Below are 14236 nucleotides of genomic sequence, written 5' to 3' on the forward strand. Positions count from 1 at the left end.
TTACCAAAGGTAACGAATGATTTCTTGCTTTATTAGTTCCCACAACAACTGGTTGTAAAAAAAGAGCTTGGCATCACCCCTCTTCTCTTGCTTCCTTTCTCACCATATGATCTCTGCACATGGCCTTCACCTTTGGCCATGAGTGGAAGTACTCTCAGCCCCTCACCAGAAGCAGATGCTGGCAATATGCTTCTTGTACAGCCTGTAGAACTGTGAGACAAATATACTTATTTTCTTTATAAATTATCCAGCCATAAGTATTCCTTTATAGCAACACAAATGGACTAAGAAAGGTACACTAAAAAAATAAGCAATGTTCTACCTCATCAGATACTTCAATATATGCAAATAATGTTTGGGTTCTATTTTATATCTTAAAGCAAAATGAAAAATATTTAAATGTCTATTGTATACTTTAAATACCACATTATTTTATGCTATAATGCAAATTATCCCGATAAGCATCATAATAATACCATTACTTTCCTTTTCTTTAATGAAATAAAAGTATGCTAAAGTTTTCTTGCATTTCTTTAAAAAAATTAGTAGTAATGAATAATCATCTTAATGTCAGTATGGGCTTACAAAGTACTGAATTATTATCATTTTAATAAATTGGCTTAGTCACACAGCCAAGAAAGAAACTGGGTCTTTAAAGAAAAGACCTTGGTTTTTTGAAAATCACAAACATTGGTTATAATAATCATTCAGTGCCATGTATTAAGTGGCCATATCTGTATGATTCTGTAATGCCCTATTCCAGTATCTTTTCATAGTGTCTGTCTTGATAGTGGCATACGATTTAGCAAATATTCCCTCAGCAGTCATCCACAAATAAGTACACATTTAAGTAAGATATATGAAAACTTCCCGTATAAATATGATGGCCTAATGTCATAGTTATTTATTAAGGGAGGTTGAGGAATTGCCATCTCTCAAGTATTTATGAGTTGTTATCTCTGAAGGATGGGATCTGTGATGCCAACATTTAAAATCAGTGCTAAACAAGATAATTTCAAAAATTATCTCCATCTCCGGTCCAAATTCTATTAAAATAATCAAAACCACAATGAGATACCATCTCACACCAGTTAGAATGGCAATCATTAAAAAGTCAGGAAACAACAGGTGCTGGAGAGGATGTGGAGAAATAGGAACACTTTTACACTGTTGGTGGGATTGTAAACTAGTTCAACCACTATGGAAAACAGTATGGTGATTCCTCAAGCATCTAGAACTAGAAGTACCAGATGACCCAGCCATCCCATTACTGGGTATATACCCAAAGGATTATAAATCATGCTGCTATAAAGACACATGCACACATACGTTCATTGTGGCACTATTCACAATATCAAAGACTTGGAATCAACCCAAATGTCCATCAGTGACAGACTGGATTAAGAAAATGTGGCACATATACAGCATGGAATACTATGCAGCCATAAAAAAGGATGAGTTTGTGTCCTTTGTAGGGACATGGATGCAGCTGGAAACCATCATTCTCAGCAAACTATCGCAAGAACAGAAAACCAAACACCGCATGTTCTCACTCATAGGTGGGAACTGAACAATGAGATCACTTGGACTCAGGAAGGGGAACATCACACACCGGGGCCTATTATGGGGAGGGGGAGGGGAGAGGGATTGCATTGGGAGTTATACCTGATGTAAATGATGAGTTGATGGGCGCTGATGAGTTGATGGGCGCAGCACACCAACATGGCACAAGTATACATATGTAACAAACCTGCACGTTGTGCACATGTACCCTAGAACTTAAAGTATAATAATAAAAAATTTTTTAAAAGGAATAACTTTATAAAAAAAATTTTTTTCTTCACTAGCATTTTAATGTTTTTCTTTGGTGATTAATTTGTTTTGACTTTAAAAGTAATGCTCAATTATGTTTTTCATAATAGTTTCAATTTTATGATTATACTGAAGATTCATGTATTAGAAAGATGATATTTATTTTATTCCCTGACAGCTCAGCTCTACTTTAAAAATATAAACCCAAATCAAACTACTCCTCACACTTCACTCTACTACCTTAGTTCATGCCACCATCGTTTTTCCCCAAACTGCTATCAACACCCAGCTCCCTCTATAGTATGTTTTTGTTAATTGCTATTTGCTATTTAATGTGAAACACCATGTCAAACTTGAAACAACCATATATTTTAAAGTATACTCTAATCTCTCTAAATATCATTATAAAGCCTAAAACTCAGTGCCCAACAACGTAAATCTGTCAAAGGCTCAGATACTTGCAAGTGTAAATGTTCAGTCACAAGCAGTAGAATTTTTAACAAAGTTTTAATTAAGCAAAACATATATATCATTAAATATGTGAGATAATCTTAGTTTATAATGATGCTGCATCAGTATTTCCTAATAAACAATGAATTTTGAAAAACAGTTAGTTATAGAAGCAGGTTTTAAATTCAGTAGCTTGTTTTGTTTGGAAGTAGATATCCACTACTACTTTCTATTTACATTGTTTAATTTTTTTTTTTTTTTTTTTTTTTTTTTTGAGACGGAGTCATGCTCTGTCGCCCAGGCTGGAGTGCAGTGGCCGGATCTCAGCTCACTGCAAGCTCCGCCTCCCGGGTTCACGCCATTCTCCTGCCTCAGCCTCCCAAGTAGCTGGGACTACAGGCGCCCGCCACTTCGCCCGGCTAGTTTTTTGTATTTTTTAGTAGAGACGGGGTTTCACCGTGTTAGCCAGGATGGTCTCGATCTCTTGACCTCGTGATCCGCCCGTCTCGGCCTCCCAAAGTGCTGGGATTACAGGCTTGAGCCACCGCGCCCGGCCTACATTGTTTAATTTTTTTAAGACTGAGTATTACTCTGTGGCCCAGGCTAGTCTCAAACGTCTAGGCTTACGTGATCCTCCCACCTCAGTCTCCCAAGTAGCTGGGAGTACAGGTGTTTGTTTATTTATTTATTTATTTATTTATTTTTTATTTTATTTTTTTTGAGATGGAGTCTCGTTCTGTTGCCCAGGTTGGAGGGCAGTGGTGAGGTCTCAGCTTGCTGCAACCTCTGCCTCCTGGGTTCAAGCGATTCTCCTCCCTCAGCCTCCCGAGTAGCTGGGACTACAGGAGTCCACCACCACGCCTGGCTAATTTTTTGTATTTTTAGTAGAAATGGGATTTCACTTTCCCATTTGACAAAAGGGAAAACTGATGGCACAGAGCTTTCAAATAAGCTTCCCAAGGAACCTGTAATCCCAGCTGCTCAGGAGGCTGAGGCAAGAGAATCACTTGAACCCGGGAGGTGGAGGTTGCAGTGAGCCTAGATCATGCCATTGCATTATAGCCTGGGCAACAGAGTGAGACTTCGTCTCAAAAAAATTTAAAAAGTGCACATAAAAAAACAAAAAGAGATGGAGTTTCACTGTGTTAGCCAGGATGCTCTCCATCTCCTGACCTTGTGATCTGCTCACCTCAGCTACCCAAAGTGCTGGAATTACAAACGTGAGCCCCCGCGTCTGGCCAAATTTTCAAATTATTTTTGAACACCATTTTTATGGTTAAGCAAACCCTATTTTCTAAAAGAATTTGAGTATGCCAAGCAAAATATGTTTCAGGAACGTAGCTCAAAAGCTTGGTAATGGAAAATTCTCTGCAATATAATTTATATAATTGAGGCAAAATTCACATAGCGTAAGATTAACTATTTTGAAGTGAACAATTCAGTGGTGTTTAGGAGATTCAGAACTCATGCAACTATTAACTCTGTCTAGTTCTAAAACAGTTTCATCACTCCAAATAGAAATCTGAATCCATTTAGCAGTTACTCCCTATTCCTTATTTCCCTTAGCCCCTGGCAACCACCAATCTGTGTGCTGGCTTCAAAGTACCTACTTTGAATATTCTACACAAATGGAATCATACAATGTGTGATTATTTGCGTCTAGCTTCTTTTTTGTAGCATAATGTTTCCAAGATTCATCTGTGTTGCAACATGTGTAAGTAGGTCACTACTTTTCATGACTACATTAATATTCCATTGCATGCATATACAACAATTTGTTTACCTATTCATAAATTGACAGACATTTAAGCTGTTTTTCTACCTTTCGGTATTACAAATACTGCTGCTGTGAACATATACATACATGTATTTAAGTACCTGTGTTCAGCTTTTTAAAGTATATACCCAAGAGATATGCTGGGGAATAGTGTAATTATGTGTTTTTAACCATTTGAGGAACTGTCAAGTGTTTTCCACAGTGATTGAAGCATTTTATATTCCCATCAGAAATATATGAGGATTCCAATTTATTCACATTTTTTGCCAACACTTACTTTCTTTTTTTGTTGTTGTTAGTAGTGGGGGTTAGTTTCTTTTTAAAAAATACAATTATCATAGTAAGTGTGAAGTGATACTTTGTTGTGGGTTTTCATTTGCATAAAATGACATGTTTTCATATGCTTTTTGATTGTTTGTGTATCTTCTATATCTTCTTTGGAAAAAACGTGTATTTGAGTCTTTTGCCTTTTTTTAAATGGGATTTCTTTTTGATGTTAAGTTGTGTAATCCTTTATATATTCTGGAAATAAGACTTTATATGTTCTGGAAATAAGAAAAAAGATGTGATTTGTAAGTATTTTCGCCAGTTATATGTGTGTTTTTTTTTTTTAAACTTTCTCGATAATGTTCCTTGATGCACAAAAGTGTTTTTTTGTTTTGTTTTGTGTGTGTGTGTGTGTGTGTGTGTGTGTTTTGACAAAGTTCAGTATCTCTATTTTTTCCTCTGCTTCCTGTGCATCTGGTGTCATATCTAAGAACCCATGGCCAAACCCAAGATTATAAATATTTACCTCTAGTTTTTATCTAAGAGTTGTTTACAGGTTTCAATTCTTGTATTTAGAAAAATCATTGATCCATTTTGAGTTAATAGTTGTGTATGAAGTGAATAGTCTCACTTAATTCTTTTACATATAGATTTCCATTTGTTCCAGTGCCACTTGTTGACAAGACTATTCTTTCTTATTGAATGATCTTGGCATTCTTGTTGAAAATCAATTGACTGTAGATGTATGGATGTATTTATGAATTCTCAACTATATTTATTGTTTTGTATTCCTCAGTACACTTTTGAGTGCCTGACTTTTCCATGCAACTATTTACCCAGACTTTCCTGGCAAGTTTTTGGCACTCTATTGTATGCCTCAGGTGGTTGTGGGCTATCCCCTGCCTACAATGTTTCTTTGGAATGCCCACTGCTTTTCTGCCTTGAGTGATTTCCAAGTTTGATGAAACAAGGATAAGTACCATGTGTCACTCCTTCATGCAGTCTCCAGGCAGATTAGAATAGACCCCCGCATTCTTTGTGAATAAGGATAGCTCTGCTCCCTCCAGAAACAAAGACCATGGTGTCACACTGGGAATGTTCACTGATGTTTTCAAGGCCGCTCTGAGCCAGTGAGATGGTAGGATAAAGACAAGTCAAAATGCCCCAAAGTTATTCTACCATATTTGATCTACCTTTTTTTAAAAGAAATTCTGCCTTCATCCAGTTGCTATAAACCTGTGACTGTTTTCCAGAGTTTTGTCAAATTTGCTTTTTAAGGTCCCCGCTTAATTGCGATTTTTTTGATGTGATTTTTTGATCTCTTGGAGCTGTCTTCTCCATTTCTGCTGACATCACTCCTGGGAAATGTATTTTCAATCCTATATAATTTAAGTAGCAGTGGTATTGATGCTTTGAAGAAGCTTATATATTTTTAATACGTAAACTTATAAGGTATATTGCATTACTAAATGTACCCCAATGTATCCTGGCCTGATAGCCTCCATCTAGCTGGTAATAAGACGTTTTGTGAGCTATTTCTCGGATTTAATAAAAGGATGCACATGTATACCCACAAACTAGTATTTCAGCTATGAGTCCCAAAATGCACTGCCTGTTTTTCTCCCCTTCTACATTGCCCAAATATACCACATAACTGCCTACAACATTGAATCATAAGGCCTGCATATTACATAAAAACTACCTCCATAATAATCACCAGATAATACACAATTAGCTGTTTGTGTTCAAAATATCCCTAAGTATGGATATACTGTATACTATATTGTATACAGCATATAGTATTTTTGGAATAATACATATAGTATTATATATTCTAAATAGTATATATAGAATATATATAGAGTGTGTGTGTGTATATATATTCCAAATACTATGTACAATTGGGAGGCAACATAGATTATTTATAAGAAACCATTCCTTGTCTCAAAGAATTCTGAATATGCTAAGGAATAATGGATCTTTTCTCTTGAAATAATCAAAAACAAGATATATATCGTTCATCCTGGAATGAATTAAGCAAAGTTTTGTTATGTTTTGTTTCCTGGAAGGTAGTAAATCAACTCAGTTATCACAGACAGTTTTGTAATTCATCGTAAATATGCAATATACTTTTTAGTAATTTTCTAATTTAATGTACAATGAGGAATATAGAGAATTAACTGAGAAAAGAAACAAAATGAAAATGGTAACTCAATTTTCTTTCTTTCTCTTATTATACTATGGCTAGGTTTTCAGATTTCCTGTTTCTTAAGATACTTGTGAATAAGCCTCAGAAGAAATATGTGTCTTACTTTTCTCATCTAATGTCATTTAAAAATGGGATTATCTGGACCCTTTATAGTGTAGGAAGCTGGTCCAAACTTAATTGTTGTGAACATGCTCTGGGAACTGGTTTTCAATTATTTTGACAAAGCATTTATAAAATGTACAGGAAGCAAAAAAAAAAAAAAAAACTGTTTTTCATGGGCTTGCCATATGTTCAGAACTTTTCAAAAAATCCATGTCAACCATTACAACATAATAAACAAAATGGAGTAACTGTGATTCTTATTTTGATTCATTGGCTTTGAATGTACTCAACTACCATATGTGATATGAATTGTTTAAATTTCCTTTACAATAAAAGCACTTACCTTAAAAACACTTATTCATCAGAAACAATTTATATTGGCCGGGCGCGGTGGCTCAAGCCTTAATGGAGTTGATACGAGGTCAGGAAATTTTTTTTTTTTTTTTTTTTTTTGAGGCAGGAGAATGGCGTGAACCCGGGAGGCGGAGCTTGCAGTGAGATGGAGTCTCGCTCAGTCACCCAAGCTGGAGTGCAGTGGCACGATCTTGGCTCACTGCAAGCTCTGCCTCCCTGGTTCACGCCATTCTGCTGTCTCAGCCTCCTGAGTAGCTGGAACTACAGGCGCCCGCCACCACGCCCAGCTATTTTTTTTTTTTTTTTTTTTTTTTTTTTTTTTTTGTATTTTTAGTAGAGATGGGGTTTCACTGTGTTAGCCAGTTTGGTCTCAATCTCCTGACCTCATGATCCACCCACCTTGGCCTTCTAAAGTGCTGGGATTAGAGGCGTGAGCAACTGCGCCTGGCTGGACTTGATAAATATTTTAATGTCTCATTATATTCAGATAAACTCTCCTACACAGTGGATGCTTGTTAGGCTCAATTAAAATGTGTACAATATCAGATTGTAAAATCTAAGAAATAAATATAGAACCTACATTAGAGAGCCATACAAATAGCCAAACTGTTATAAATTACATGGGTGAATAAAGTCTTAAATATTTGGAAACATTTATTCTGAACAGTGAAAAGGTAAGGAATAAGCATTAAAAATATTCTAAGTGCAATAATTTTCCCAAGTGCTGTTAATCTCCCATTATACATCAGTTAAATTAAGAAACAGCTAAATTTCCAAAGAGTAACAAAGTACTAAAATTGTTAGTGTAGCCATGAAAGGGGTTTCAAACAAATTATAAAATGAGAACATGAATTCTAATATACTTTTCTTAAAAACTGTAAAATATGCAGAATGATTCTTCTTCTGAAACAATAATATATTTAAATGTGGTTATAATAAAGTACAAAAAGAAACATTACATAAAACATAATTTCTGTAATTTAAAAAATTCTATTTTCTAATTTTGTACAAAGGGCCTCTGTTATTTTAAAATTAAGAAAAAAGAAAAACTTTTTTCCATAGAGTTTTTCAGAGATAAAATTTAGATGGGTTTTTGCATTTTCATAATAGACATATATATGACGTAAATTGGGAGGTGATATAGATTGGTTATAAGAAATCATTCCTTGTCTCAAAGAACTCTGAGACTGATAAGGAATAATGAAGTCTTTTCTCTTGAAATAATCAAAAACAAGATAGATACTGTTCTTCCTGGAATGAATTAAGCACAGTTTTGTTGTGTTTTGTTTCCCGGAAGGTAGGAAATCAGTTTAGTGTCAGTTTCATGGCTACTGCTAAGAAATTTGACAGCCTTAAAAGCCATTTTGAATTTTCAGGATGAATCTTAGTATTATATATCTAAAATACTCAAGCTATGATTACTGAGAGGGGAAAAAAAGCTATCAAGAGTAATTCGCTATACTAAGAAGACTCTCCTTGTGACATAATATCTCTTTTTGTCTTATTTGTTTGTTTGTTTTGTCACTAGCACGGGGATTCTAACCTTAGGGAAAGCACTGGACAGGGAAAGCACTGATCGCTACATTCTGATCATCACAGCTTCAGATGGCAGGCCAGATGGGGTGAGTATGCTCTGTGGGAAATGGTTTTAAAGATAGTATTAAGGCAACTGAGAGAGTCTTAAACAATTTATTACATACATGAATTAATGTTTTTCACGTGGAGCAACTTCTTATAATTACTAGAAGTGGTGCTCTTTTCTTCAACAGGCTATTTATACATGCACCTATATTCTGAATTTGTTAATGTGCTGCAACCTTTAACTTGACAGAGCAGATACTTGAGATCAGCATTCTCACCTAATTTGTAGGGAAAATGAAATCTACTTTATTCTAACAGGTATTCCATTGTGTCTGTCATTTGCACTGCACCATGAAATGTATTCTGGCAGTTTATTATGTTGGAACCTGTTTCACTTAGCATCGTTTTTTTAAGGGTCAGGGAGGAAGAGTGGATTTTGTGGATAAATATCTTCAAGCACTTAGGAAAGTGATTTGCTTGATTCCACAGGCATTTGTAAGTAGCAGTAAGAATCCTAAGTAATTTTTGGTTATCTAAGTAGTTTAAATGGGCTTATAATTCCAAAGAAGATAAATTCTACTTCCGTTGGACCTAAAACTCACTTTTAAAAGTTAAAAAAAAAAAAAAATTTTAGACATTCTGAACTGCTTTAAAATCACTTGTCTGTATTATTTGAACTATCTCATCCACAACCACCAGCATCCTGCTTTCTATGTATTGTAATATTACCTTTGTTAATAATTATTTTCACCATTTCTACGCCATGTGTTAGGTGATTCTTTTTTAAAAAAAAAAAATCAGGTGTTTATGTGTCAACTCAATGCTATTGTCTAGAAATAATTCCAAACCCATTACAGATTGATAAGCAAGGCTCACTCAATTTAAATATCAGCATATCTCCTGGTTCCTTGAAATGATTTTTTAATCTATATAATACATTGGCTGAAAGTATACAATAATGTACTCTTCACATTTATTTTAGGAGGATTTCTGAGATTTTATTACAATAAAAAATATAAAATTGATGCCCGAATAGTTTTCTCATCTTAACTAAAAGTGAGATAAATAGAAATAATTAAATTTGGTAATTGCAATCTGTCCATAGTAAGCTATTTAACATTTTTGATACATTACATAAATAAACATATATATACATATAATAAAATATACAGAACAGTTTTAGGAAACAGTGAGGATAATAGCAGGTACTAATATGATAGAAAAGTAAATAAAACCTATGGTTAATTTTTATATAGGCAATGCACCTAATTATTATTATTATTTTTTGAGATGAAGTTTCACTCTTGTTGCCCAGGCTGGAGAGCAATGGAGACATCTTGGCTCACTGCAACCTCTCTGCCTGCCGGGTTGAAGCGATTCTCCTGCCTCAGCCTCCCGAGTAGCTGGGATTATAGGCAGGTGCCACCACGCCTGGCTAATTTTTGTATTTTTAGTAGAGACAGGGTTTCACCACGTTGGCCAGGCTGGTCTCGAACTCCTGACCTAAGATGATCCACCCGCCTTGGCCTCCCAAAGTGCTGGGGTTACAGGCATGAGCTGCTGTACCCAGCCTGTCCTAAATTATTATAGTATGTCTGTGTCAGATGTATATAAAGAAGTCAGTGAGAGAGTCTCTAGAGGAAGTAATTGAAGAACTTGACTTTTGATGGAAGTTTAGAGGGTAACTCAGCTAGGCAATAAGTGAGAGAAAATATTCTAAGGAGGAGAAGGAGAAATTATTTGGCATAGAGTAAGAGGTATAATTACAGTGAAGTGAAATTAAGAAAGAGCATTCAGGTCAACCATTAGACTAGGAAAAAATGAAAAGATAATACATAGCTTTGAAATATGTCACATTATAGATCAGAAACTAATGACAGTAATATTAGCTAGAACATTTTAAGTCTGTCCTTAAAATTTCTTAGACAAGGAAACAGATGGAAGGAAAATAGTCACAATCTACTAATAATATTTTTGCCTACTTAAAACCAACATAAGTTCTGGTTAAAATTAGCAGTTTTGTTCTCTCTAGTTCATTGTTCAGTAATTTATTTGTATATTTTATTTCTCCTTGAACAGGACACTTAGCATTTCTAGGTCCTCATTCTAACATTTTTATAATCACTCAGGTTTCATTTCCCTTTAAAATTCTGATTTTTTTGTAGTCCCAGCTACTCAGGAGACTGAGGCAGGAGAATGGCATGAACCTGGGAGGCGGAGCTTGCAGTGAGCCCAGATTGAGCCACTGCACTCCAGCCTGGGTGACAGAGTGAGACTCTGTCTCAAAAAAAAAAAAAAAAAAAAAAAAAAAAAAAAAAAAAAAAAAAAATTCTGATTTTTTGAGTAAATTTTGTGTTCATTTCTAAAGTTTTAATGAGAATATCAGTAGAGTATAAAGCATTTAGATTTCAAACAAAAGTTTATCCAGTTAATTTCATCATTTATATAATTTTAGGGATATACTTATATGTAGGCATACACAGTGGGATCCTGAAGAAAAAAAGTGATAATGTAAAAATAATATTCACATGTCTTAATAGCACTTTTCTTATCTAAATATTTAGTAATTACAGTAAAATTAATCTTTTAAACTTAAGAATCATGTGGTTTAAAACAGATATTTGATAAACACAGACAGATGGATGGAATTTATTTAAATCAAAATGGTGACAAGCAATTTGTGTGAAACAAATTGCCAGGATGAGTTTGAAAATTTTATCATGCGAATACGCTTTTTCTACCACCTCAAAATGGGCATGAGGGAGATAGGAGGTCACATTCTGTTGGTCATTGTGAGCTTATTTGTAGACAATATGAAGAAAGTTTGATTTGACTTTCCTTTTCTAAGTTTACTTTGTTAATGATAGTTGAAAAATCTGTATAACTTGCATATCTTGTGTAATTATTTTTTTTTAAGCTATCAGGGTGCAGATAAAACTTTTTTTTTTTTTTTTTTTTTTTTTTTTTTTTTTTTTTTTGAGACGGAGTCTCGCTCTGTCGCCCAGACTGGAGTGCAGTGGCGCGATCTCGGCTCACTGCAAGCTCCACCTCCCGGGTTCACGCCATTCTCCTGCCTCAGCCTCCGGAGTAGCTGGGACTACAGGCGCCCGCCACCACGCCCGGCTAATTTTTTTTGTATTTTTAGTAGAGACGGGGTTTCACCGTGTTAGCCAGGATGGTCTCGATCTCCTGACCTCGTGATCCGCCCGCCTCGGCCTCCCAAAGTGCTGGGATTACAGGCTTGAGCCACCGCGCCCGGCCCAGATAAAACTTTTTAGATTCTAATTTTTTTGAAGATTCAGACCAAGGTGTCTACTTTTACCGTTTATATTCAACATAGTATCAGAGGTCCTCACCAGAGCTATTAGGCAAAAAAAGAAAGAGAGAAAGATAGAGAAAGATCCAATTTGAAAAGGAAGAAGTAAAGCTATCTCTGTTTAGAAGTGATATGAGTTTGCATATAGAAAACTTTAATGACTCCATACACACATGTTTCATGTTTGTACACATGTACACAAATGTTGGAACTAAGAAATTTTGCAAAGTATCAGAATAAAAAATCAGCACACAAAATCATTTGCATTTTCATAGATTGAAAATGAATGAGCTAAAACTATTAAAAAAACAATTCAATTTACAATAGCATCAAAAAGAATAAAATACTCAAGAATTAACTTAACCAGGGAGATCAAAGACTTGTATAATGAAAACTACCAAACATTTTTGAAATAAATTAAATATAACTAAATTGAAATGTATCCCATGTTCATGGATGAGAAGACTTAATATTGTTAAAATGTTAATACTCTCCCAAGCAATCTACAGATTCACTGCAATTTCCATTAAAATCCCAATGATGCTATTTGTAGAAATATTTTTTTTTTAAATAATCAAACTTATTCTAAAACTTATCCTTAAAATTTCAAGGGACCCCAGATAGCCAAAAAGAAAAGTAAATAACAAAGCTGGAGAACTTGCACTTCCTGGTTTCAAACTTACTACAAAGCTATAGTACTCAAAACAGAGTAGTACTAGCATAAAAACAGAAATACAGGCCAATGTAATTTAATAGAGAATCCCAAAAATAAACATTAACTTAATTGGTCAAATAATTTTTAAGATGGGTACCATGATAATTCTACATGCAAACTAATGCAGTTGGACCCTTATCTAACATCATATGCAAAAACAAACTCAAAAGTGATTCATTACCTAAAATGAAAACTAAGTCTATAGAACTCTTAGAAGAAAACATAAGGCAAAAGCTTCATTACATTGGATTTGTCAGGGATTTATTGGCTATGACCCCAAAAACACAGACAACAATAACAAAAAATAGACAAATTGGAATAGGAAGAGCTCCAGCCTCAAGCTCCCAATGTGAGCCACACAGAAGATGGGTGATTTCTGCATTTCCAACTGGGGTGCCGGGTTCATCTCACTGGGACATGTCAGACAGTGGGTTCAGGACAGTGAGTGCAGCCCACTGACTGAGAGCCAAAGGAGGGCGAGCCATTGCCTCACCTGGGAAGCTCAAGGGGGAAGGGAATTCCCTTTCCTAGCCAAGGGAAACTGAGACACACAACACCTGGAAAATTGGGTCACTCCCACCCTAATACTGCACTTTACCAAGGGTCATAGCAAACAGCACACCAGGAGATTACATCCCACGCCTGACTCAGAGGCTCCCATGCCCATGGAGCCTCCCTCATTGCTAGCACAGCAGTCTGAGATCTAACTGCAAGGCAGCAGCGAGGCTGGGGGAGGAGCACCCACCATTGCTGAGGCTTGAGTAGGTAAACAAAGCAGCAGGGAAGCTCGAACTGGGTGGAGTCCACTGCAGCTCAAGGAGGGCTGCCCTTCTCTCTAGACTCCACCTCTGGGGACAGGGCATAGCCAAACAAAAGGCAGCAGAAACCTCTGCAGATTTAAATGTCCCCGTCTGACAGCTTTGAAGAGAGTAGTGGTTCTCCCAGCACAACATATGAGATCTGAGAACGGACAGACTGCCTGCTCAAGTGGGTCCCTGACCCCTGAGTAGCCTAACTGGGAGACACTCCCCCCAGGGACAGACTGACACCTCACACCCCACACGGCCGGGTGCCCCTCTGAGATGAAGCTTCCAGAGGAACAATCAGGCAGCAACATTTACTGTTCAGCAATATTCACTCTTCTGCAGCCTCCGCTGCTGATACCCAGGCAAACACGGTCTGGAGTGAACCTCCAGCAAACTCCAAGAAACCTGCAGCTGAGGGTCCTGAATGTTAGAAAGAAAACTAACAAACAGAAAGGACATCTACACCAAAGCACCATCTGTAGGTCACCATCATCAAAGACCAAAGGTAGATAAAACCACAAAGATGGGGAAAAAAACAGAGCAGAAAAGCTGAAAATTCTAAAAATCAGACCGCCACTCCCCCTCCAAAGGAATGCAGCTCCCGCCAGCAATAGAACAAAGCTGGATGGAGAATGATTTTGACGAGTTGAGAGAAGACGACTTCAGATGATCAAACTTCTCAGAGCTAAAGGAGGAAGTCTGAACGCATTGCAAAGAAGCTAAAAACTTTGAAAAAAGATTTGATGAATGGCTAACTAGAATAACCAATGTAGAGAAATCCTTAAATGACCTGATAGAGCTGAAAACCATGGCATGAGAACTACATGGCAAATGCACAAACTTCAGT

General features: G+C 36.1%; 1 protein-coding gene across 3 annotated transcripts in view; it reads left to right on the top strand.

Annotated features, from left to right (window-relative positions):
• PCDH15 (protocadherin related 15) overlaps nt 1-14236 on the top strand; it is a 1784920-nt gene that overhangs the window by 1520497 nt on the left and 250187 nt on the right. For all 3 annotated transcript variants that reach the window (XM_050805159.1, XM_050805156.1, XM_050805157.1), the window contains one exon: nt 8500-8593. In XM_050805159.1, the coding sequence (XP_050661116.1) occupies nt 8500-8593 (94 nt within the window). The remainder of the gene's footprint in view (nt 1-8499; nt 8594-14236) is intronic.

Source organism: Macaca thibetana, chromosome 9 (assembly GCF_024542745.1).
Source record: "Macaca thibetana thibetana isolate TM-01 chromosome 9, ASM2454274v1, whole genome shotgun sequence".
Lineage (NCBI taxonomy): Eukaryota > Metazoa > Chordata > Mammalia > Primates > Cercopithecidae > Macaca > Macaca thibetana.